The sequence below is a fragment of the Trachypithecus francoisi genome, unplaced genomic scaffold (assembly GCF_009764315.1).
Source record: "Trachypithecus francoisi isolate TF-2019V2 unplaced genomic scaffold, Tfra_2.0 Lachesis_group1, whole genome shotgun sequence".
In the NCBI taxonomy this organism is placed as follows: Eukaryota; Metazoa; Chordata; class Mammalia; order Primates; family Cercopithecidae; genus Trachypithecus; species Trachypithecus francoisi.
Window position 1 is genome coordinate 37,875,876 of NW_022681454.1, and position 27,028 is coordinate 37,902,903.

At 44.8% G+C, this 27,028-nt stretch overlaps 1 protein-coding gene across 9 annotated transcripts in view; it reads left to right on the forward strand.

Moving 5' to 3' along the window:
- TBC1D1 (TBC1 domain family member 1) overlaps positions 1-27,028 on the forward strand; it is a 246,739-nt gene that overhangs the window by 211,686 nt on the left and 8,025 nt on the right. For 8 of the 9 annotated variants that reach the window (XM_033213957.1, XM_033213953.1, XM_033213956.1 and 5 more), the window contains 3 exons: positions 11,118-11,362; positions 13,466-13,625; positions 20,922-21,091. In XM_033213957.1, coding sequence (XP_033069848.1) covers positions 11,118-11,362; positions 13,466-13,625; positions 20,922-21,091 — 575 coding nt within the window. The remainder of the gene's footprint in view (positions 1-11,117; positions 11,363-13,465; positions 13,626-20,921; positions 21,092-27,028) is intronic. The other variant, XM_033213959.1, reaches the window with a different exon arrangement.

Here is a 27,028-nt window from a genome sequence, read left to right on the forward strand (position 1 = left end):
CAGGTTTCTTACAAAGGTGTATTGTATGATGCTTAGGATTGGAGTATGATTGAACTTGTCACCCAGGAACCAAGCATAGTACCCAACAGGTAGTTTTTCAACCTTTGCCCCCTCCCTCCCTCCCTCCCTTCCTCCCTGTCTAGGAGTCCCTGGTGCCTGGTCTCATCTTTATGTCCATGTGTACCCAGTGTTTAGCTCTTACTTCTAAGTGAGAACATGTGATGCTTGCTTTCTGTTTCTGCGTTAGTTTGCTTAGGATAATGGCCTCCAGCTGCATCCATGTTCCTTGCTGCAAAGGACATTATTTTATCCCTTTTTATGGCTGCAGAGTACTCCATGGTGTCTATCACATTTTCTTTGTCCAGTTCACTGTTGATGGGCACCTGGGTTGATTCCATGTCTTTGCAATTGTGAATAGTGCTGTGATGAACGCGTGAGTCCATGTATCTTTTTGGTAGGATGATTTATTTTACTTTGAGTATGAACTCAGTAATGGTATTGAAGGGTCGAATGGTAATTCAACTCTTAGCGGAACCTATTCTTCTTACTCCACCTCGCCAACCTGTCCTTAGTATACAGCAGTGACTTTTTACTGCCTTTCTCCCTTGTAGGATGCAGCCCTCTGTGGACTGGGCTGGGGCTGTTTGGCCATTATACTCTCGGCTCCTAGGACAGTGGCTGTCATACAGCAGATGTTCCAAGAATCTCTTTAAGATTCAGAGTATGAGACACTAGCCCCGCCATCTCATGGGCCCTCACAACAGGCCTGGGAAGGTGGCCTGTACCCTCTCTAAGAAATGAAGAAACTGAGGTCACATGTTGACCATGATTACAAAGTCAACTGAGGGGAGGTGGCAGCAACTGAACCCACTGTCACTGTGTTTCCCTGGGACCCTCTGAGCCCAGGAGCCCCGTGTTGCTGTGCAATGGCAGGCCAAGGCAGTGGCTTGGTGGAGCTGGGACCCATTTGGCCCACTGACCCTGATGAAAGCAGTTTTGTGAATTAGCATTAGCTGCATTTGCTGACATGGTGAGTAACAGGAAATGCCATCATGTTCCTATCATGTGAAACAAAGTGAGAAATAGGTTCAGGGTAGGAGGCTGAAAGGGAGGGAGTACAGACAGCCCTGCTCCCCACACTTGCTCACAGGCTGGGAGGAGGAACGGGAAGGTGTTTCCCCTCCTGGATTCAGTTGCCTTCTTCTCTTCATTCCCCTGCAGTATCCCCTCATTCTTCCACGCGCATAATCAGCCCCTGCTTCTTGTTGCTCAGATGTCGTCACTTTTCTGCAGAAGGAAAAGAAGAGTCCAGATCAGCACAAGGGCCTCGGCGTGACTGTGCGCTCCCAGGGCACTGTGTGTGCCTGAGCGCCACCACGGTCTCCCCTGCCGGGCTCGGGAGCCTTCCCCGAGCTGGCGTGAGGTCTGTGGGAGACCGGGGTTTGGCCTTTCCCGTCCACTGGCAGGGCTGGCTGCATTCAAGTCCTGTCCATCCCTGTCTCTCCCCACCCTCTCCCCTCTCCCCCTGCTGCCCCTGTCCCTGACAGTGCTGACCCCCGTCTCTTCCTTACTCTTTCCCTTCCTCGCCTGGCCTCCAGTTTGGATGCTATCCACATACTTCCCGAGGGCCTGAGAGGAACTCCGTGTGCAGCAATACATTTCCCAGGTCACCTCTGTGTGTCTCTGCAGGCTGTTTCCAGGGACGCCCCGGGGTCAGTCTCCTCTCCCCACTGGAACGGGGAAACTGGGGTTGGCCCAGACCCGGCAGTGGAGTCCCAGGTGCCCTCCCTGCCCAGCTGACTCCACCCGAGGCCTCCCTCAGAAGCTTCTCCAGACTCTACCCGTTACCTCCCCCTCTCCTCTCACCCAAGGTTGCGCTGTGGCCAAGTCGATTGTTTAGTCTACACTTTCTGTTTAGTCTACACCATGGCTACCTCAAGGCCCAGTGAAGGTGTGTAGTACAGAGCAAAATCAAATCCGTATTTCAGTTTTCCTTAAAAAGGGACTTTCGTATTCTGGCCAGAAGAACAGAATGGTTGGTTGGATATATTTTGAATTTTCGTGGGTTTTTGTTTTCCTGCCTCTTGCTATACTTTCTGAAATTGGCTTTTAGTCTAAACAGGTTGTTTGTTTTGTTTTGTTTTGACAATGTGTTTTCCTCCAAAGAGTAAGAATAATAGGCCCCATGGCTGGGTAGTGTTCCATAGTGTGTGAAATATTTTCTCAACCTTTGTCAGATCTCATCTTTACACACCCTGTGTCATTGGGCACGTGCCGTTATTTCCAGCTTAGAGGGGATGAATGAGCCCTCGAGAGCTTGAGTTTTCTGTCCACGAGTTACTTCGTGACTGAGCCCTAGAGAGCTTGAGTTCTCTGCCCACATTGCGAGTTACTCAGTGCCAGAAGGAGTTCTGGAACCCAGGTCTCCTCAGTCTCCATACCACGTCCCTTCTAGGGCACCATGCTGCTTCTGTGTTTCTTGGCTCTGCCCACTCCATCCCAACACAACTCTCCCCACCCCTGCTTTGGTGGAATCCTGTTCCTTTGGGGTAGATCACACCAGCCAGAGGCAACTGCTCTCAGCTTAGCAGATGATACTCATCACGTTATTCTTGAAGCCTTCAGTCAAGCGCCTGCCCCACCCATCTGCATCCATTTGTCCAGCCCTTAGACAATTGCCACTTTTTTCTTCTCTAATTCTCTGACTCCCTATCCTGGGTAGACAACACGGACTGCCCAGCATCCTACCTTCTGTCTGGGACTCGCACTGTCATCCTGACCACACTGGGGGCTGACAGTGACACTGGGAAATTCCTGAGGGACCCCCTTCAGGCTTCACATCATCTGCTCCCTCCCTAGCATCCCAGCCTAGAACACTTTCCAGCCATCAGCTGCATTCCCCAGTAAGACGTGCAGCCTCTCCCATGATAGGAGGGCTTCAGCCGAAAGAACACTAACAGGCCCAGAAACCCAGGAGCTCCATTAGATCAGAAAGCGGAAGCAAGAATGCACCTAATCTCCCCCACATCAATGGCTGTAGTTTTATTAATCTGCATATTATAGGTCAGTAAGGGGGTGGCACAGTTTATGATCCCTGCAGGAGTCTGATGATCTTTTGGTGACCAGAAGTGCCATTTTTTGGTGGGCTTCTAGAGATCCTCCATCAGGGAGACCAGACATGTTTGGCATGCCTGTGCTGCCGTGAGAGGCTAAGCATGTGTCCAGACCACACATGTGGGTCACGGGTCCAGCAACAGAGCTATCATATTGATTGTTTGCTTCGACTAAATGTATACAGCCTGCCTGGTATCCAGGAGAAAATAAACTATAATCCAATTTTTTAGAATCCATAAAAGATGAGAAGTAGGAGAACAGTTGGATTTTTTAGAATCCATAAAAGATGAGAAATAGGAGAACCTCCAAAAGGAAGGAATCAGCTGAGAGTGTTGAAGATGACCAAGTACAAACGGGCAGAGGGGAGTGCTTCCCCTTTTCCTCTCCCAGGCGGTGGGCTGCCTCACTCAGCCTGGACACACAGCAGCATCGTGCACTTTGAGGGGCAGATGGAGCTGCTTATTACTAGCTCATTACTAGCAGGTGCTGGCGGGGACCACTGTGTTCTCTTCCATCTTTAAGTTGAAGTCCTGTGTGAGAAACGAAAAACTTGCATGGCAAAAGACAGCAAGGGACCTAGAATGTAACATTCAGCAGTCTTGTTATGTCACGTACCTGTCTGTCCAGTTGAGGACATTGCTCTATGAAGGTCAGTTGAACAACCACAGTTCGGGAGCCCAATGAATTCTTGCGCCACCAGCCACACACATTATTCCGAAGAGTGAGCCATTGTCTCTTATCTTATCAGGAACACATCGTGGGATCATATTTATTTGGTCATTCTAAATATACCCTTTAAGTCTAAAGTGAGATAACTAAATGTGGGTGATAAAAGAATAAAGTGGGGTATGATTTCCTTTCACGGAGGTCTGGAATCTTCCCGCCTCCTTCAAGTCAGTCGGTGGTGCTGGCAAATATTTAATAAGCAGCTCCTCTCACCCCTCAGAGGAAGCCCTTGGTGTTCAGTGTGTGCAGATTTCCATTGTGCAACTACTCCCCCCATCCCCAATTTTAAGCTACCAACTCGATGTCACTGGTCATGGAGTTGGGCTCACAGAGCCAGTGGGAGCTCATTCAAGTGCTTCCCCCAAACAATCTGCTCCTAAAAGAACTCTCCCTTAATCTCCTAACTCTGCCATTCAGGGTGATCCTCTGCACTCTGGGAAGCACACATTCTAGTGGGAAGACTGACACTGGGCACCTGATAACCACGTGACTTAAAAATCTGAGGGTTACAAAGGGTGTTTATTATCTTCAGTATCTCATTTCAAATTCTGCTCAGAGCTAAATGCAACAATGTGAGATGATGTTAGTATCCCAGATCTTCATCCAGGAAGGAATCTTAGAGATCATTAGGTTGTAGGGTTTCTCTTCTGCAGAGGAGTTAGAGGGTCAGTGTCAGATTGTTGGTTTGCCAGTACCACTCCCTGGAGAAAAGAGCAAAAGAAAGAAACTTGTTAGTCAACTGTGCAGAGCCACCATGAGACTGACTAGCTTTGTGGGTGGCCCCGTGTTTGCTGCAAGAGACCTCTGGCCTTTTGTAGCAGCTGCCGCATGGTAAACAGAGCCGAGATATCAGGGGTCTCGCTGAAAATGCAGTCAGATGGGCTCTGAATAGAGTAAGGCAGGACGCTCTGAGATGGGGTGGGATTTCTCACAGCACCGTACAGGGACCACCTGCAAGATCTCTTGAGGGGTTTGTGAAAAACACATTCCTGAGGTCACCGTCCTTGACCTGCTGCTTATTGAGAATTTCTGATGCCTGGGATGTGCAGGTTTAAGAAGCCCCCAGATGGCCGGGCGTGGTGGCTCAAGCCTGTAATCCCAGCACTTTGGGAGGCCGAGACGGGTGGATCATGAGGTCAGGAGATCGAGACCATCCTGGTCTACACGGTGAAACCCTGTCTCTACTAAAAAATACAAAAAACTAGCCGGGCGAGATGGCGGGCGCCTGTAGTCCCAGCTACTCGGGAGGCTGAGGCAGGAGAATGGTGTAAACCCGGGAGGCGGAGCTTGCAGTGAGCCGAGATCGCGCCACTGCACTCCAGCCTGGGCGACAGAGCTAGACTCCGTCTCAAAAAAAAAAAAAAGAAGCCCCCAGATGATCCTGATAGGATTGCTGCCTGAAAATTGCTGGGTGAAGGCTCTTCCACCTCCAAGTGATAAAGAAGGAAAAGATTCATCCTGGAAGAACATCCCTTAGATGAACAAAATTCCATAGGAACACTTAGTTTGTAGAGCACTTCATGAAAAGAAAGTATTAGGTTATTTAGAAATATGTTTGAGTTGTGGATCATCTTATAGGCCTTTCTGGCATATTTCTCCACTTAGATTCACAAGACACATCGAATGTCTTTCTAATATTAATAAAGAGGTTTTTTAACGCTCATGTTTGACCCTCTCCACTTAACTATCCCATTCTTATTTTGTATATGAAAGTAGTCCGCTTTACAGAAAAATGTAAAGGGCCTGCACTTCTCTGCTTTGTGGTAAGTTGTAAAATGCAGTTTAAAGAGGAAGGCCCTATATCCTGAAGCATTTATAGGAAGGATTGCATAGTTTTACCTGGCTTCCCTCGAGGTTGGCAGAAATTAGCTTTCCTTGAGCTGGCATCTTCCCGAGCTAGCGTGCTTCTCCTATGGGGTGTGCGGCCTTCTGTCCTGTCTTCTTGAGGCAGAGCTTCAATCTAGAATCTGTTCACAAACCGTGAACAAATGCAACAAACAGCAAACAGTCTTTTGCTCATAGTTAAGGTGCCTTGAGTTGGGTGCGAGGGGCTGTTCTCAGGGGTGCTCTGCCCACGGCTCTGGCCCACTGCTGCAGGTGAACATCATATGGGTGGTCTTTGTGGAATGCCATCAGTGCTAGCTTAGTAATTCCTAAATGGGAGCTGGAGGGCTGCAGTGCTCAACACTGGATTATATGAATGTGGATTGTCCAGGAAATGGTTTTGATCCCCACTCATCCAGTCTCTACTCACGTGACCCACCTCTCCCTCTTTACTTGGTGTTTACTCATGAATGTGGGTGAGTTGTCGTGTTAGCCTAGAATAGCCGTTCCCAAACTTTGATGGAAGGATGCCATTCACTTTGAAAATTATTGAGTAGTCCAGAGAGCTTTTGTTTCCATGGATAATTCCCATCAATATTTACCAAATTCACAATTAATTGAAACTGAGATTAGTATTTATTTGATTCTTGTTTATTTTTACATAGCAATAATAAACTTGTACATATAAAAAATTATAAAAAATGACTATTTTCCAAAATAAAATTAGTTAGAAGTGTGACATTGTTTTTACATTTAAAAAATCTCTTTAATGTCTGATTTAATAGAATCTGCTGAATTTTATTTGCTTCATTCATTCTGTTGTGCTTGTTATTTGAAGCACATAAACAAAAAGCTGACCTTGCACAGATCTATAGTTGGTAAAGTAGGGGGAGGACCTCATGGACCCCTAAAAGCATCTCAGAGACCTCCAGGGGTCTTCAGACTGACCAAACATTTAGAAGTATTGACCTGGAAGAATGTAAAACAGGAAAACAATGTCTCCCCCAATAGAATTTGGTGTAAAACATGGACTGTGTTACAAAGTCAGATGGGTGCAGTTGTCCTGCTTAACCGCTAGTCAGGAGCTGAAGGCCAGAGACTCACGGCTGTTCCCCAGCCTGGTAGTGAACTCAGAGGCCTGTCTTGCTGTATGGTGGGACAGTAAATTGCATTTGGGAGTCTCATAGAACACACTGGAAGATGTGTTTTAGCTTGGCCAGGTTCGTGCAGGACAGGTTTTCTGCATGAAGAAAATCAATGACAGTTTCTGAAACTGCACCCTGGAAGCCTTGACCAGTTTGGGTAATAACAAGAGATTTGAAAGTGTGGGGTGTACAGGTGTTTTGCTGAATCTAGGTGGTAGTGGTGACTATTATTATTTGGAATTCAGCTTTCAGTTCTACCTGTCTGTGAGTTCCAAATTGTGTGAAAATTAGTTGCTTAGACAAAACTTTGCCTCTGGAAGGCTGTCAGAAAGCGAGATTTCCGGCTTATGTGCAATGTTATAGTTTAGTAACAGCTCTGCAGAGTTGTTCCTTTACCTTAAATGTAACTTATTTTGCATTTGTGCTACAGAACTGTCACAAGTGTGCCCTTTTGTCCTCTTGTTTGGAAACTGGGTTTTTATAATGTGTGTGGTGTATCTGAAGATTATTGCCCATTATTGAACACCATTCATAGCAACCATTTGCCTTAGGCATTGTACATGTACTCTCCACTCTGCAAACTATGTGTTCTGCCCCTTTTTAAAAAGAGGAAGCTAAGGTTCAGAGAAGCTAGGTAGTCCATTCTGAGCTTCATGTGCCAGAGGCCATTTTGTACTTACTTCAAATGCCATTGAAATAAATGCACATCAGAGAGTTGTTCTTAGCATAAGGGGTACTACTACATGTAACTTTTTACTAGCGAAATGGATGATGTTCAAGAGCTTTGGTTGATGAGAAAGGCGTCCAAACCCTGGCACCAGGGACTCTGGAGCAGAACTTGAGGCCAGTGCCTGTCGGGCCTGGGTCCCCACACTCCGTCTGTGTGACCTGACTATGGGTGGCCTGCTCTGCCATTAGATTGCCACGTGCCTTCCTCTGGTTGAACCTTTCTTGAGAAGTGCTTGTTGGAGGCCTGAGTGCAGAGCCTGTGAGAAGGCCTGTGTGGTTCCTGTTGCCTGTCAGCTTGCTGGTAAAGGTCATAGGTTTGGCAGAATTTGGCCCAAGGTTTGCTTTCTCATAACATACCACGCGGTGGCAAGGTTGGGAGGAAGGTGGCTGTAGCTATTTCTGGAAGCTGCTTAGGGAGCTGCCTCCCCCTAAATGGGTACATAATTTGCAGGGCCTATTGCAAGATGAAAATGCAGAACCCCTTCTTGAAAGATTATTAGGAATTTCAAGACAGAGACAACAGAGCATGAAGCCTTGTGCGAGGTCCTTCTAAGCACAGAGCCAGTGTGACTGCACAGAACACACACCCACGAAGCCAGCTCTGCCCCCACCATCTGACCACTCTTTAGCGGCCAGTTAGCGTAGGTCACTCCCCAGCCTGCTAGGCCCACATCCTTAGGGATGTTGTGAGGCTTAAATAAGAAATAGCCACTTTGGGTATATACCCAAAGGATTATAAATCATGCTGCTATAAAGACACGTGCACACATATGTTTATTGCGGCACTATTCACAATAGCAAAGACTTGGAATCAACCCAAATGTCCATCAGTGACAGACTGGATTAAGAAAATGTGGCACATACACACCATGGAATACTATGCAGCCATAAAAAAGGATGAGTTCGTGTCCTTTGTAGGGACATGGATGCAGCTGGAAACCATTCTCAGCAAACTATCGCAAGAACAGAAAACCAAACACTGCATGTTCTTACTCATAGGTGGGAACTGACCAGTGAGATCACTTGGACTCAGGAAGGGGAACATCACACACCAGGGCCTATCATGGGGAGGGGGCAGGGATTGCATTGGGAGTTATACCTGATGTAAAGGACGAGTTGATGGGTGCTGATGAGTTGATGGGTGCAGCACACCAACATGGCACAAGTATACATATGTAACAGACCTGCACGTTATGCACATGTACCCTAGAACTTAAAGTATAATAATAATAAAATTAAAAAAAAAAAGAAATAGCCACTTTACAAGCAGGGTCAGTTAGTGTGGGCTCTGGTTTCTGTGTGAGGTAGTTTGCTAACATGAGAGGGTATCTGATTAGCTAAAATGATAACACTGACAGATTAAATTCAAAATAACTAAATCTTCCCTGTGTTCCTTTATGCCACATGACTCCTGCATGTTCTGCTACCAGCACCTATTTGATACCAGAGGGGAGGGGGTCCATTCAGGATGGGACAGGAGCATCAGCAAAAATGCAGAGGTGGGGACGTGCTCCATCTTCTTGGAAACCAAGCTGGCAAGGGTAATGGAATGAAAGAGATCGTGGATATTTTTGAGACTATGAGGAAATCACTACACTGGTGGTGCCCAGTACAGAAGCCATATGTGGCTGTTAAGCACTTGAGATGTGGCTGCTCCAAATTGAGACGTGCTGTCCATGTAAAGAACACACTGAATTTCAAAGACTTGCCATGAAAAAAGAATGCATAATGTCTCGGTGTTTTTATATTGATTATGTTGACGTGATAATATTTTGTATATGTTGGGTTTAACAAAATATCTAATTAAAATTAACTTCACCTGTTACTTTCTAATGTGGCTGCTAGAAACTGTTACATCCTGCATGGGGTTCACATTCCAGTTCAGTTGCATGTGCTGCTACCAATTGTTCTACTTACACACACACACAACACACAACACACACTTCTGCACACAACCCAGAGGGGTCAGAGACCCCAGGAGCCCCCGCTTCTAGTGTCTAGGCTAAGCCTTGGAGTAGAAGATAAAGCTGGGAGAGTGGGTGAGGAGGTGAGTGCACAGAGCTCCAGGCTAACAGAGTAGAGCATTTGTTCTTTGAGCGCTGGGGAGCTATGGATTGTTTACTAGCAGCAAGGTGACTTGTGCAGGGTATATCAGGGAGATTTGTTGGGGGAAGAGGTAGAGGAGGCAGGAAGTGAATCCAGAATGAGAAATCAGGACAGTGGTTAGGGGACTGTTGCCTTCCTCTTGAATCAAGTTCAGATAACACATCTGGACTGATGAAACTCTTAGGAAGCTGAGGAAGAGCCCATGAAAGTATGTTCCTCCCTGTGCTGAGACCAAGTAGTTGCAATGAACAATTAACATGTGACCCAGATGCACCTTTTGCCTTGGCTGATCCAAGCAGGTTCATAATCCTTGCCTGGGCCCACACTTGGCCCTGGCTGCCAGCTGCCTGGCTCCAGACCTTTCTTCTCTTAATCGTTTCAAGTACTTCTCTGCTCCCTATAAACAGGCACTCCCATCAGTCATGTTCCAGAGGATGGGGAAGAGGAACTTGACAAGTATCAGCTACAAAAGCCTCCTGGACAAAAGAAGTCCTTTAAGACCTATTTGAATACCAGTTATTTGTGAAAATAATCACGATGTTGAGAGCTTTTTTTTTTTTTAAACTCTTTTTGGAAGGTAACTTTTGTGAAAAGAAAACACCTGCTGCTCCTCAGGCTGTTTCAAAACACTGCCTATGGTTTGAAAGTTCAGGGATATGCATGTGGTGTGAAGCATTTGCAGGCATAATATGTGTAGTCTGGGAAAAGCAGACCCAGAGAGTGTTTGTAGCAAGGCGAGGCCTTTTAGCTGCATTTAGATGATGCTGGGATTGGGGTGGGCACGGGGTGCAGCAGTGGGGAGGAAGAACTGTGTGTTCCTTTTGAGAATAGAGGTTATGTCAAGAGGGTTAACAGGTTTTTTTGTGTGTTTTTTTTTTTTTTTTTGAGACGGAGTTTCGCTCTTGTCACCCAGGCTGGAGTGCAATGGCGTGATCTCAGCTCACTGTCATCTCTGCCTCCCACGTTCAAGCGATTCTCCTGCCTCAGCCTCCCGAGTAGCTGGGATTACAGGTACCCACCACCACGCCTGGCTAATTGTTTGTACTTTTAGTAGAGACAGGGGTTCGCCATGTTGGGCAGGCTGGTCTCGAACTCCTGACCTCAGGTGATCCGCCTCGGCCTCCCAAAGTGCTGGGATTACAGGCATGAGCCACCGTGCCTGGCCAACAGTTTTCTTTTTTCGATTGAAGTTCAGCTATTTGCAGGACCGAAGGTAGTTCTAATTACTTTCACCTGTACCTCCACCAAAAAAGAAATCAACCAACCATGAGTAATTGCTGGTTTTTAATTGAAAGCATTATTCCAGGAACAACTGGTCGACCATGTTTACAGAGGAAGTGGCGAAGACTGATTGATATTGTGATCCAGCTTCTAAAGATGTTGCGCTTAATCTGAAGCACACTGGATTTCTGTTTCAATAGGCTTTCTTTTTTTTGTTTTTATTATTACAACTAATATGTATTCTTTTCACAGGGCGAACCTTTCCTACACACCCATACTTCTCTGCCCAGCTTGGAGCAGGACAGCTGTCGCTTTACAACATTTTGAAGGCCTACTCACTTCTAGACCAGGAAGTAGGATATTGCCAAGGTCTCAGCTTTGTAGCAGGCATTTTGCTTCTTCATATGAGTGAGGAAGAGGCGTTTAAAATGCTCAAGTTTCTGATGTTTGACATGGGGCTGCGGAAACAGTATCGGCCAGACATGATTATTTTACAGGTATAGAGCGTTCCTTATGTCTTTAATACAACCAAATGCTAAGAGTGTTTCTTATCCCTCTTCAGATATGCCTCAGGAACTTTCTCACCATCAGGTAACATTGTAATAGCTGTCACTGCTGATAAAGGACTCCACGCTAAGCATTATTCCAAGTGCTTCATCTGCACTTCCCTCTAATAACATAACAGGAAGACACTGTTCATTGTTTCCATTTGTAGATTGGAAAACTGAGGCTCCAAGAGATTATAAATTGGTCCCAGTCACACAGCTAGCAAGTGTCAGAGCTGGACTGGAAACCCAGGCCTCTCTGACTCGAGGGCCTTCCCTCTTACCCCCATCAGCCATGAGATGATCTCACTACCACCTCCCAGCCTCTGCATCTGCTCTTCCTCTGCCTCACCCCCACCCTTGTCATCTCAGGTTCAGCTCAAATATCGCATCCTGGGAGAAGCTCATTCTGACTACCCTGATGTTGTGTTCCCCACTTCCACCCTGGGCACACTGCGTCACGTTATCCTGGCTCATTTCTTTTGCACAACACAGCCACTGCCAGAAATGATCTTGTTTCCAGAATCATCTACCTGTCTATTTTCTGATTTTTTAAAGCATGTGAACTTTAGGAGAGGGAAGGGATCTTATGGGTCTTGGAGCCAAGTCCCTAGTTTCTGAAACAGTGCCTGGGTTGAAGTAGGCACCCCATAAGTATTTGTTAAATGAACAGTTCTGTCAGAGAAAACCAAATGTAGTAGCGTATTCCAAATACCACGTGCTGCTCCTGCTGCCTGTCAGAGGGAAAACTCTGGATCCTGCTTCAGGAATATTCCTAAATGTTGCTTCAAATGTTGCAGCACGTGTTGATACGTTCATTTACTACCAGTAAGATACTGTGCCTTCGGAGCTTTAGAAAGTATCCTGGGAAGGAATACGTTAGAGCCAAGGACTTACTGAGAGCATCAAATTATGTGATTCAAAATCTTTTCACCTTGATCTGTGAACATGGACCACGTGAATGCAAATATCATAGAAGGAAGTCAACTCATTCACTGAAAGATTTTGACCACATAACACTTTCCACCTGTACTGTGAGGTTCTTCCTACTTTCCCTTTATTAACTTTAAAGACAGTGGTTACCAGGCAGTGGAATTTTCGAGTTTTCTATAATTTCTGTAACACACAACTCTATTGGGGCTGGTGGCTTTGGTTGATTAGATTGTCTTCGATATGGGAGAGCCACAGCTGGTGCTTATGGGATTATATTATCTGAGCCTCTGAAAACAGTTTTGTTTTCTTTCTCTCAGTTTAGACAGGACATATCCAACTTGGTGGATCTTAGCAGGATTCTGACCCTCTGTTGGTTATTGTTTCTTTAGGCTCAGGCCATGGGACTGCTCAGATCTGGGCTGGCTCTTGGGCCTCTATGAGCCTGTAACTCTTGGTGGCACTGCTAGGAACTGGCATGAGCTTTCTGCCAGAATTATGTCATCCTGTGAAGTTGGATCCACTTTAGTTGGAAAAAGTTTTTATTTCATCTTAAGACGCACACTTGTCTTCTTGTTTTAACTTGCCAGGGATCTGGATATTCCATATGTTATATACCAAAATAAATTATGGTTGTCCTGCCTATTGAGTAATTTCAGGGGTCCAGAGGGAATTTGCTGAGTAAACATGTACAGTGGACTCCTACGGAATCATAAAATGCCCCTAATTCAGTCTTAGTGAAGAGACTGGCTTCTTATTTCTAATTCCTCTGGGCTTGAGTTTTGCAAAGAGTGTGTATTTGTAGGAGAATTTATGAAATGTTTGCACAAGACAGATGTTTAGATCTTCTTAGCCAAGGAATACAAGGGAACAATAAAAAGGAAGTGGCAGAAGAAGACCCAGTGTTAGCGTCCTGGGCCTACACCCAGCCAGTGCCTGGCATCAGCGGGCACTCGGGAAGCACTTGTTGGATGAATTAGTAGCTAAGCTCAGTGGATCACAAGCCAAATAGAATGTTTGAAGTTCTAGTAAGTCTTCTCTCACACCCACCCTGTGAGCAGTAGGCATAACTTTATCGCTGTGGCAGATCCCTAATTCTCAGCCCCGTTGGCCGTCTTCCTGCAGATCCAGATGTACCAGCTCTCAAGGCTGCTTCATGATTACCACAGAGACCTCTACAATCACCTGGAGGAGCACGAGATCGGCCCCAGCCTCTACGCCGCCCCCTGGTTCCTCACCATGTTTGCCTCACAGTTCCCGCTGGGATTCGTAGCCAGAGTCTTTGGTGAGCATTAGTAAATCTGTTTGCCAGAACCAGCCTTCTCTTATTAGAGGGGAAACATTTCCTGTCTCTCCGTGGTGATTCTTATTTTTATACCTGTAGCTCTTACCAGAACAGGGTATCTAAGATTAGTCAGGGGTGGGTTTTGTGACTTTGGAGTCCTCCTTAACTTCTGATAATCACGGGGCTTCCCTAGATGCCTTCATCTTGTGGGATGTGGATCTGAGCCCCTCACCATGAGGCTCTCCCTAGAGCAGACATTGGGAGGACTTGGCTGAGGAGCCGCAGGTGTATGTTTCTCATGAATTGCCTTCCTCAGCTGCTCTGGGTTGCGAGTGTTGATTGATGCTGACCGTGGGCCTCTGGACTCTTTCTAGATTCCCTTGGCATCTCCTCCTCCCCTTTCTCTTCTTGCCCTGCCCTTGGCTCTCCATTGTCTCCCAAGTCGCTCTCTTGGAGACCAGTGTCAAGACCTTGAGTAACACCTCCTTGTGGATGGCTCCCCCTCCCCCTCAGCCTTAACACTTCAGGAAGGCCTCCTGCCCCCGCGCCCAGGTGTCACAGCCACTGCCACTCCCACTCCCGTGCCCCGCTATTAATCTTGGGTGGTTCATGTGTAAAACCTGCCTTTATATTCTTGATTTACCTTTTGAGAACATTGTCAAAGTTAGATGGGTGTTCATACACAAAGCCTTCAACCTGCCTTCATACGCAGAGATAGGGCTCTCCACGTGGACATCAGGAACTGAGTGGCATGCTGGGAGCACGGTCAGTTCGGGCACAGTTTGTTTTCCCTGCTTCCGAATAAAAGTGATATTTTTTGACAATTCAGATTTTTTTTATTGTAAAGGAGGAGGTTACTAAAAAGAGATAGTTACTATATGTCAAGTGTTTTTAAGCATCACTTGACAGCTTAAAAACATGTGATCTTTAAAAAATTTGTTTTTAGGATTAGAGAGCATCTTAAGGGAAATGTTCAAAGACATGGATACTACTTCAGGCATGCTTTGGGTAAACATCTTAAATATCCAAATTCTAGAAATCCTAAAGTTTGCTTTTTAATATACGTGAGCATTTACCCTTCTCTCTTTTCCTTTCCCCCAAAATACTAGATTTTTATTATTCACTTCTATCTACAAGAACCTTTAAAGAATTTCCCATTTTGCTTTACTGTAAGAATTCATGTTCCTTCTTTTCTGTCCCTGAAAAAATAAAATCACTAAATTAAGATAGATACAAAAAGCTATCTCCTGGTTAAGCATATCTTTAGTGAGATTTCATGAAGGTTTATACCATAGTTTAAAAAACAAAAAAGATAACTAAAAGCCTCAAAATTGTGTGCTTAGTACAGAAACTAAAATCTCAAGCTCTAGGCTTTAAGCTTTCTTGCCAATAACTTCTATGTTTTTTGACTTTTCTAACCCTGGAAATTAAAAGAAAATTATTAATCCACCTTCCTTACATTTTCTCCACATTTTAGCTATGATTTTCATATGGGGTCATGAAGAGGAGTGAGAATAGAAATGGGGAGGAGGAAGCGCTGTTTGTTAATGGTTTGTAAACAGCTCAGGCATTAAATTACTTGGTTAGTGAAGAAAATTCTACCAAGGCAACCAGGCTGACCACAGACTAGAGGGGCTGAGGGGTCATCCCTGAGTCATCCCTGCCCTGGGGCCCCAGGCACTGGAGCTGCTGCTTGCAGAAAGTTCTGGGGCTCTGGAAGAGAAATTTTTCCTTTGGCTCATAAATGGGTAAAAAGACATAAACAAGCAAACTCCACTTTGGAAATGATAGCCCTTCTGTTGCAGAGTAATTCGAAGCTCTCTGAAGCTCACTCTAATGACTTCATAAATCAAAGCTGCAGCCTGTAGAGGTAAGATATTTTTCTGTAGACTTTGTAGGCAGTGGTGAGACTCGGCATTTCATAAACATTATACATAGAGATGGCAGTGTCTGCATCATTCCTAGATCCCACAGACTCCTGCTGTGCTAAGTGGATCGTTGTCCACCTGGTCAAGGGCTCCTGGGATTAGAGGCAGGAAGTGGGATCTCCAGGCTGCACTGGGTTGTGATGTCACTTTGCAAGAACTGCTTTTTTTTCCCCCCCCACAGCCCATCCCATCTTTCAGTACTTAAAAACAGAAAAGATAGGTTTTTACAAACCATTTCAATTTTTAGCACTGATGACTTAGAGAACAGTGATGGAGATAGCTTAGTTTTATATTTCAAAGCCTGCCATTCAGACACTATAGTCTTTTTTGGCCTAGGGCCCGTTTCTTTTTTTTTTTTTTTTTTTTTTTTTGAGACGGAGTCTCGCTCTGTCGCCCAGGCTGGAGTGCAGTGGCGCGATCTCGGCTCACTGCAAGCTCCGCCTCCCGGGTTCACGCCATTCTCCTGCCTCAGCCTCCTGAGTAGCTGGGACTACAGGCGCCCGCCACCGCGCCGGCTAATTTTTTGTATTTTTAGTAGAGACGGGGTTTCACCATGGTCTCGATCTCCTGACCTTGTGATCCGCCCACCTCGGCCTCCCAAAGTGCTGGGATTACAGGCGTGAGCCACCGCGCCCGGCCGGGCCCGTTTCATTATAAGCCTTTAAGTCTGGATAAACTCTAAAAACACATAGACCTTTGTTGACTGTTCACTAATATATATATATATATATATATATATATGTAAGTAAAATATTTCAGTTTGCACCAGCATATATTAGTTAATAGGTTATCTGTCATTAAGTATGTATCTGCTCCTTGGAGGGGCAGCTGCCAGTGATGTGTGTGCCTTAACTTTCACATGGTGCTCACACCTTGCTGAATGGCAGTTCTTCTGCCTGGTGTCACATAATGTCAATAGCCCCTTCCTGTCTTTTTCTAATTTGAGTGTAGCAGGGCCCTGGGAGAGACGCTTGCTCTGTTCACTTTCTCATCACATCTACGTTTGGGGGGAAAAATGAAAATCTAAAAAACAGGACCTGGCTTGCTCCTGATGGAGCAGGAGGCTGCAGCAGTGTTCAGCCCTTGATGTGTTTTTTTTTGTTTTTGTTTTTGTTTTTTGTTTTTTTTGGAGACGGAGTCTCACTCTGTTCCCCAGGCTGGAGTGCAGTGGCACGATCTCAGCTCACTTCAAGCTCCGCCTCCCAAGTTCAGGCCCTTCTTCTGCCTCAAGCCTCCTGAGTAGCTGGGACGACAGGCGCCCGCCACCACGCCTGGCTAATTTTCAGCCCCTGATGTTTTTCTATAGGACGTGCTGCCAAATAGATGAGGGAGGAGGTGGAATGTCAAAATTAAGGGTTTGGCATAAAACACAGAAGCCACCTGCAATATAGTGAAGGCTTCAGAGAGGCTTTAGGATGAAAATAGACTGAAAACAAGATTGTTCTGTGGCCAGGAAAATCTCCGGCTATTCAGGTAACATGATGCGGCATGATGATTAGTGTGTGTTCAGTCTGTTTATGCTGTTGTTCTGCACAGCACTGTCATCTGCCTTCAGCGTACCCTTTACCCATTACTCATAGAATGTACGGGAGCCACAACTGGAGGGCTGCAGCCTTCCGGGAGAAAGTTGAGAAGGCTCAGCCTTGACAGAGACAAAGGTGGCTGGAAAAGAGATGCAGTGTAAGCTCACATAGGAAGATTGCACTTTGAGATGATGAAGTTTAGTTTCAAATAGAGTTCCAACACACAATAACGCAATAAGAGGGTTGCTGAAATGTCCTCAAAGAAAAGTAGTTCTTTTGTGGTGTTCTCAGTGAATACAGTGCAAAGTAGTAGAGTCAGCTGAATTTAAGATTCCTCTTCATTTCCTGCCTGATAAAACCTCTTGCCTGTTTCTAGGTGGCTTGAAAAAGGAGAGGAGAGAAGGAAGAGGCATGAGCAAAGTCCCACTGAAAGGTTGTGGGCTACAGGGTTGTGAGCTAGGCTACTGCCGCACTGTGCTGGGGGGCAGGGGGGCTCCAGTGGTTCACTTTCTCCTAGGGAGGTTTTCAGATGCAGGACATTCACTCACTTTTCCAAAGAGAGTTATTGTTTTTTTGTTTGTTTGTTTGTTTTGTTTGTAAATTCTAGAATGTAAATGTATAAGGATACTAGAAGACAGGCAAAATAAAAATAATTGGTTTGGGGCAGTGGGTTTATAGGTAACATTTTTCTTTACTATTATTTTAAAATTAACTGTAATTTTAAAAATTTCCAAAGCCAAAAAACAGTACAAATTCTTTAAAGGATGTAGATGTTGCCCCCAAGTGTCATCAGACAAATTTAGGAGGCCCTTCCTCCCAAGTAAAGCTTCCTGTGGTCCTTCCTTCAACTCTTCAAGCACATTCCTGCATTGTGCACCCAAATGATCTCCCGATTTAAGACCTCCCCTGTCTCACAGAAGCTTCTGGGGCTGAGCTTTCTCAGGCCTTGGAGGGATGGATGCTTTGAATGGGAGGAGTAGTGGTGAGTGGAGCATCTCTGGCAGCAGGCATTTGGGAGTCTCTGGAGTCTCTGGCAGGAATCAGTCAGCGTAGTCTCCAAAGGTGGCCTTTCTCTGACACTAACCAGCCCTTGCAAGGATCCCACGCGTAACCTGCATCTCATTAACATCATCTCCTTACCAGTGCACTGACCTAGTGAGGAAAGGAACAAAAAGCATTCAGTGACTCCTGCAGTGCTCCGGGGGAAGTTAGAATTGCTTGGCTGGGGCAGAGGCCCCTGGTGATCTGGACCTGCCCGCCCCCATTTGCCCACCTGCCCTGCACAACCAGGGCCCCTGCCTTGCCAGCCAGACTGTTTTTCAGGGTCCTGCACACCTCCCTGTATTGACACCCTCTTTCCCTTTTATTCAGAGTATTAATCCCTGAGTTCTGACCTAGGAAATTTTCATTGGTTCTTCAAGCAGTCACCTTTCCGTGGGCCTTTTCTTTCCTCTTTGTTCTCGTAACACCCTGGGCATAACTCTACCGAACCAGAACTCCTTGGTGTCTTCTGCAGCGTGTGCTTTGTCCTTTGCTCATGGCTTGATCCCCAGAGCCTAACACAGTGCCTGGTGTGTATTAGATGCTCAATGGATGCTCATCAAGTTAAAGTAGAAGGTACCTCTCAGCAGAGTTCTCTTCAGATGTTGTGAATAGCATTAGGAAAGAACATTTATTTTTTAATTACATTAAATACAAACAGATTTAATAAAATAAATGATATGCCCAGAGCTATGTCTTAATTTTTTTAACATATCAATAAAGAGACTTTAAAACACATACACCACCCCCTCACCTCCAAATTTCCTTTCCTTTCCTTTCCAGGAAAGTCTCCGTTTGGAATCATAGGAAGCACTTACTAAGTTGATTTATTGTGAAAAACCAAGATCCTAATAAATCTCAGAAGTTCTGCTGTTAACCTAAAGAGACCACTGATTTGGATTGTGTATTTGGTTGTGCTTACAAAAGTTTCCCAGTAATCGTTTATTTTAATTGGCGTAGATGTGGTACTGTACCTAATTTAAGGCACTCGTCCCTCTGAGAGTAAAGAGATCGAGCTATAGAAAATCACTGGTGTGGTAGGGAAAGCCTTTCCCCAGGATCCCTGCAAAAAAGGTCTTGATTTTTATTCTGAAAGATGCCCTCAATTTTTGTTCAGCTATAAATGTTCATATATTGAAAGGAGGTCTAGGAAGTCTTACTGTCTAAACCACTGAAACTTCAAATTTACTTTAGAGTTTTGTTTCTGGAAATGTCATTTCTGTTTAAAAATACATTTTTGTTTATAGTGTTTTAGATCTTTTTATTTTCTGTAGTGGGGGATTATATGCGTAGACTATATTTTATAAACCAGATATTTCAGAGGAATATTCTTCAATTGGCCTGCCTTGGTATATGTTACACTTACCCTGAAAAGCCCAGATTTCAAAGACACAGTTCTCTAGTATGTCTTCCCAACCTCAACAACCAGACTTAAGAAGGAAGTGAAGGATTCATCTTTCCCACTTTGCTGTGGCCACCTTGAGCCATCAGTAGTTGTGATGTTTGTGGAAAGAGTGTGGGCCCTGAGCTGGGTGGGAGAAGCAGACTGATCTCAGCACTGGCATGGCTTAGGGCTGCACCCATCTCAGCTCACGTGGTTAATTAAGGGTTTTGTGATGGTCACAGAGGATCTTGGGGGCTATCCCAGCCAGCGGGCCTGTAGATCAGTCATCTCTCCCTGTGCTTTGTTCAGAAACTACAGGGATTCAGTTTCCCATTTGCACAGCAGCACCCAGTCTTTGCTTTTCTGTTTCTTCATGGCTTTTAGATGTTATCAGAGTAACCATCTTGAGAGGCATCCTGCAAGGTTCTTCCTCTCACCTGCTTTTGCTGTCCTTGATTTGATGAAATTTACAGCTTCTTTCTCTCTTCCATTATCTTTCAGCCAAAAGAAAGAGAGAAAAGAAATACTGACACTTACCTCTAATTATATTTCTACTCTGAGTTTTAAAATGGTTTTTTCTTATATTATTATTCTAGTTATTAGGTAACTTGCCTCAGTTTAGTCACCCAATAATTAGTTATCATGGCTGTGCTTTAACCCCAGGACATTTGACTCTTTTTTTCCCCAGCGGCTTCAACTCTATGAGGAAGGGGAGATGGGGCTGGGCTTGCTGCTCAGCCGGTTGCCTTGGCCAGTGCTGCCCTCCCTCTTACTCTACAGTCTGTATAGAAATTGCATACATTTGCCAGCCACTCTAAGAACAAAATATGGCCAGAACTAGAAAGTAACCTTGACGGAGTTCTTTGAACTCCCTCAGAGGGAAAATTGTTCTTTATTCCATTATCATGTTAAACATCAGTAAACTTGTATTTAACAATGTACTTTTGCAGTGGTACAGCTGTTTTACAGTTTTTAAAGATCTTTGAATTCTATTCCTTATTTCAAAACAGAGGAAACAGGGACACTTTTTCACTTACTCTATCTTAATTTCTGATGCCTTATCTATAAAAATCTTTTAGCTTGACCCATAAAAACATGTTTTAATATCTCCTTTAAAACCCAGGAGCATTCCTGGAAAAATAGAATAATAAAACCCTTTTCCCTTTCCCAGTTTAACTTTTGAAGCATGTTTGAATTTTATTTTCAGAGTAAAACATAATTTTTAATGTTTATGTACTTTTATTTGCAGTACTGTCTTGACAACACTATCTGAGATATCAGGCTCTTAAAAATGAAATAAAGTTTGCAATGTGGAGCTGTCTCACATCCTCCTGCTCTGTGATGGGTGGAAAAGGCAATGGAATGGTATTGTGTGAGAAACTGGTCTGGTTTAACTTTCTGCATTTCTGTGTTTTCTCAGATATGATTTTTCTTCAGGGAACAGAGGTCATATTTAAAGTGGCTTTAAGTCTGTTGGGAAGCCATAAGCCCTTGATTCTGCAGCATGAAAACCTAGAAACCATAGTTGACTTTATAAAAAACACGCTACCCAACCTGGGCTTGGTACAGATGGAAAAGACCATCAATCAGGTAGGAGTCAGTCCAAACCTTGCAAATGCTTCAGCCATCCTAGATATGTAGAAACTTAAATCTCCTTTAAGCAGGAACTGTTTCCTACCACTTTGTGTTCTGAACAGCATTCTGCATCCTGGCACGGAGGAGGCATATCACAAACATGTGGAATGATCGTGAGTGTGTGTGTTATGAGCGTCATGGTGAAACGCCACATGGAAACATGGTAGCAATGTTTAGTTGTAGAAACCAGCACAGGTTATCAGTAATTTCGTACATTTAAGAGACTTCAACTCCAGTAGCTTGGTCTTCTGAAACATATATACTTATGCAGTGATGCAATGTAGGGTTTTGTACATTGAGTGCTTTGATTTTTACGTGTGTGTTGAATGGTATTAATTGGAATTTTCTCAGAATAATTCTTTGATAACAAAGTTATGATAGGGAACATATATTCTGTGAATTTGTTTCATGATGTGTGTGTGTGTGTGTGGTTTTTTTTTTTTTTAACTGAATTCAGTTCAATATCTGTGGCTTCAGTACCTCCGGTTTCAGTATACAACAGAACCATTACCCTCTGAAATGTTAGAGGCTGAAAGGTGAGTTTTACTGGGAATTACAAGTAAGCTAGATGATGAATGCCCTGGGTTGGGCATGGGAGCAGATTTTGATTCTGTACAGTCTAAGGAAGAACCTTCCAGTAATGGTTGCTGACAATGGAGGACTGCACTGCTTAGCAGAGAAAGGGGCATCACTGGAAGTGTCCAGAGGCTGGGTAGCTACGAAAGCACTGGAAGGGATTTCATCACTGAGTCACTGCAGAGTCAGCAGTCAGGCCTCTCGTAAGCCTGGAACCCACTCCGGATAGTCATGTGTCACTTAATAATAGCGATAAGTTTTGAGAACTGCATCATTAGTTGATTTCATCATTGTGCAAACATCATAAAGTGTACTTAAACCCAAGTGGTATAGCCTACTACACACCTATGCATGTTGTTCCTAGGCGCTACAAACCTGCACAACACATGACCATACTGAATACTGTCGGTAGTTGTAATACAAGGCAGAGTATTTGTGTATCTAAACATAACTAAACATAGAAAAGGTACAATAAAAATACAGTATTCTAATCTTATGGGACCACCATCATATATGATATGTGCAATCCGCCATTGACCAAATTGTTGTAATGCAACACACAACTGCATAACAAAAGCATAGAGCAATCAGGTAAAAACAAATGGTGAAATAAAGCTATTTTTGAAAAATCCTTACTCTGGAGATTTCTCATAGTCCAAAAGGAATCCATGATTCCAGTGAATTGCATCCACATGCAGTGTTTGTGATTTTCATTTGCTGCCGCACCTTAGGTGTTAAGCACAGAAAAGGATGCAACTTTGGCCTGCAAAAGAAGAGGTTTCACACCAATTGTTAACTTTGGATTTCTGTTTGCACATTGCATATGCCCTTATGAAAGAGCAGTTCTTTTCTGTTCTGCACTCATCTTTAATTGAGAGCCTCTCCATCTCTTTTCTTTCCCTGGCACATTCTTCTTGATGTGGATAGCTTTGGCTTGTTGGGGCGTTGCTTTTTGCCAGGTTGGGTGGGCATCTAAATAGACGCATGATCCCATTCAGTCCAGGCTGCACTCCTGAGAGGATATAAAGTGGTTCACTGACTGACCCACACTTACTCTGCTGCAAAGTAGAAAGGTAGGGGTTCAAACTCAAGTCTCTCTCACCTCAAAGTGCTGTAGCAGCTCTCCTACACTGCCAAGAGCCTCTGGAGGTCATTTAATTTAGAGTGTTTTCCAAATTCTACTACTGACTTTTTTACCCTTTTGATTCTTTGGTTTCTGACATTTTCATTAATTCTTTCTTTCCTTCATTCCCTTCTTACAGCTTTTGTTGCATGTACTTTCATTTTACAGCTTCTAGGGCAGAGACCCCCGAGAGCCTTGGTTACCTAGACTGAGGGCTGTATCCAGTGCTGACATTGTTTACCTCCTGAGTATTCAGCCCCAGAAAAAAATCCCATTCTCTCCTATTTTCTGTAAAAAACAAAAAATGAAACCTATTGAGGGTTCTTAGGATACATCAGGTGCCCCTTCGGTGCTGAAAGAGTGGAAAGGGACACGGCATGGGCTAAAACAGCTGTGCGTGTACCTGTTTCAGGCCACTATTTGGCTATTTGGAAGCTGCCATTCATTGTTCCACTGACCTTTTTTTTTTTTTTTTTTTTTTGAGACAGAGTCTTGCTCTGCTGCCCAGGCTGGAATGCAGTAGTGCGATCTCAGCTCACTGCAGTCTCCACCTCCTGGGCTCGAGTATTCTCGTGCCTCAGCTTCCTGAGTAGCTGGGACCATAGGCATGCGGCACCACACTCAGCTAATTTTTGTATTTTTAGTAGAGATGGGGTTTCGCCATGTTGGCCAGGCTGGTCTTGAACTCCTGGCCTCAAGTGATCTGCCCGCCTCGGCCTCCCAAAGTGCTGGGATTACAGGCATGAGCCACTGTGCCCGGTCTCCACTGACTTAATAACTCTGGGACATAGGTATTATAATTCCTATTCTTATAGATGAAGCTGAGCAGAGAGTAACATGCCCGGCCTCTTGTAGAAAGGCAGGGCCTATGGGAGCCAGGGCTGTGAGGTTGGAGCTGAGGTGTTTGAGTCCAGCTGGACTTAAAAGGTGACCTAAGATAGGCTGGCAGACATTTTCCAAAGAAGGCCAGGTAGTATATATTTTAGGCTTCACAGGCCAGACTGTCACAACTGCTCACCTCTGTGACAGCTACTCACCTCAGCCTTCGCAGCACAAAAAATCATGACCGCATGTAAGGGGATGATGGGTCATGTTGCAATAAACTTTATTTTAAAAACTGCAGTGTGATGGGCTTGGTCCACAGGTGGTGGTTTGCTGAGCCCTGAACTAAAAGAGAAGGTACAAGAATGAGAGCAGAGGGCTGTTCTCGGAACCTGATGTGTTGAACATTTTGGGGGTATCGACAGCACAAAAAATTTGCATTTGGGGCCCAGGTTTTTATTCTATCAATGGTCCTTATAGAAAGTAGTTCTATCCCAGCACTTTGGGAGGCCAAGATGGGCGGATCACGAGGTCAGGAGATCGAGACCATCCTGGCTAACACGGTGAAACCCCGTCTCTACTGAAAAATACAAAAAAAAAACTAGCCGGGCGAGGTGGCGGGCGCCTGTAGTCCCAGCTACTCAGGAGGCTGAGGCAGGAGAATGGCGTGAACCCCGGAGGCGGAGCTTGCAGTGAGCTGAGATCCGGCCACTGCACTCCAGCCTGGGCCACAGAGCGAGACTCCGTCTAAAAAAAAAAAAAAAAAAAAAGTAGTTCTACCCCCAGGCAGCTCTCTGCCCTCTTTCCCTCTGGTGTTTCTATCTGAACTTGACATCTGAATGTTCTCTGTCAGGCTTTCTGCTTTCCCACTGACCCTTTCCCTCCAGAGGGTGCTGTAGTCCTAAGTTCTACACAGAACTTGGGGTCCACTGTGATTCCTCTGCAGCCTTAGAGATCTCCCAGGCCCGAATCTTGGAGGTCTTCAGAGTAGGTGTAATGGATACTTCCATTGCAGATGGTGGAGCATACTGCCCTGTGTGCAGATGGGGTGGGGCAGGGAGTGAGGGCATCTAGGTGGTCCTCTATGATAGCCGTGGTTCCATTTCATTAAATGTCCTCCCTGTATAGAGAGTCTCAGCCTGAGCAACTGGGACACAGCTGGATCCTGGATGGAAGAGAAGGTGGCCAAAGACAGGGCTCTGGAGCTCTGGCTCAATGTGGACAGGCTGAAAGCAGCCAGGGAGGGCAATCCAAAGGTGACAGAGCCCAGGACAGAAGACCAAGGGTGTCTGAAGCCTTTGTGGCAGTGTACTTACCAAAAACTGTCCATTGAGTAAACCATCTACATCTTCTGACCCGAGAAGAAGGGAAACTCTGGGAATAATTAGTAACAAAGGAAAGGAGGTCAGTGTTACATTCTTGTCACAGTGGGTGCTGTGTGGTTGTGAAGCCTCAGCTCAGCTTAAGGAAGAAAAAGAGGAAGGGTGGCTTTGGGAGGCAGGGTAAATTTTCAGCATCCTTTAGGCTCCACTCAGAGCATGGCCTCAGCCCAGCACTGTCATCATATCATGTCAGAGCTTGTTAGAAATGCAGCATCTGGGGCCACACCGCAGACCTGCTGAATCAGAATCTGCATTTCGAGATCCCCAGGGCATTCACATACACACAAACAGCTGAGAAACCCTGCTGTGGGCAGCTCTGTTAGAAATACGATGAACAAACGAGTCCCTGTTCCAGTTGAGCTTGTAGGTTAGAACCAGGGTTCCTGTGTTCAGAAGACACACCTCAAATCAGAGGCAAAGATACCTCTTCTGCCTGTGGGGGAGCTGTCCCTTCTCGGGCAGTTTGCACCGTGGAAAAGGAGTAGTTTTGTACAAGGACAACTGGTGCCATACCAGGAGGGTGGGGCGTGGCGGGGAGAAGTGGTTTACCACTGGCGTTGTTGAAAATTGCTCACATGTGGTGGTAATAACAAGCAGACGGACTTTTAGTAGGTTTTATTGTTTTTGTAATTCACTACAGACAGTGCGCCCCCTTGTTGCTGATACTGGGCTGACTGTTCCCACCCTCCAGCCCTTGGTATGACAATGGGACCAGCAGATGGGAGGGCAGGGGGTTAGGAAGGCAGAAGCTCTGTGGCGAGTTCTACAAACCATCAGGATTCATGACTTTCTTAATCAGTGTCTGTGGACTGTGAAGAGAAATACTGAGTCTACAATAGCAGATGAGCCAAGAACATAAACAGACAATTCACCGAAGAGGAGCCATCTAGTAAACAAATATCTGGGAAAATATTTGCCTTCATGTGTAATTTAAACTTATGTAACATGTAATGCTTTACCCTACTAGATCAACAGAAAGATATTTCTTAATGCCTATACCCAGCACCAAGGGTATACTGTATGCAGAACATTAGTATGTTGCTGATGGCAATGCACATTGATTAGTGGCTCTTGGGAGGCAATTTGGCAATACATATCCCAAGCCAGTAAAATATTCATACCCTTGGACTCAGTCATCCCATTTCTTGTAATGTATCCTCAGGAAATAATCCAAAATATGAGAGAAGCCATATGTATAACGATATTATCCTAGATTTGTCATTTATAATAATAGAAACTTGGAACTAGATGTCTAACACTCGATGACTGGATTAATATGATTATGGTATGTTGAGCTGGTAGAATATCATGAAGCGAGTTATATATAGCGACATGAAAAAGCTCTCATTTGATACAATGTTAAGTAAAGGAAAAGTGAGATAGGAAATTTTATGTTGGTTATGTTTAGAACTAGAAAAAACATGCTTTTAGGAAAGATGAAAGGAAATACAGCTAGATATAAAAGTTGTATTTGGTAATTTTTCTTTTATTTTTCAAGTTTCCAATAATGTAGCTCTATTGCTTCAGTAACTTAAAATAGTTTTATCTTTTCGGCAAAACATCGGAAGTATAGAAATAGGTCACTCCTACTTTTAAGTTATTTAGTAACTTAAAATAGTTTTATCTTTTCTGGCAAGCAGAAGAGAAATTTTCTTCAGTACCAAAATTCTGGAACTTGCTTGAAAACCTTGAAGAACCTAAGAGCCAGGATGACGGGAAGGCTCTAGATCCCCAGTAGTTACGACTCTAGTGGAATTGCTCTGAGATGGGCCAGGAAGAAAGAAGATGAGATCTAGTCCCCCTTTGCAGAGGGGCTGGGTACCTTGCAGCTTTGTGTAGTTACCGGTGCTCAGGGAATGGCTTAGGCAAGACCCCGGGGGAGGTTGACACTGCACTTGTCCAGCCTCAGGAGTGACTCAGACCAGAAATGAAAATACCTTAAAGTGTATGTATCTTGTTTTCCCATCAACACCCAGTTTTTAATATTCC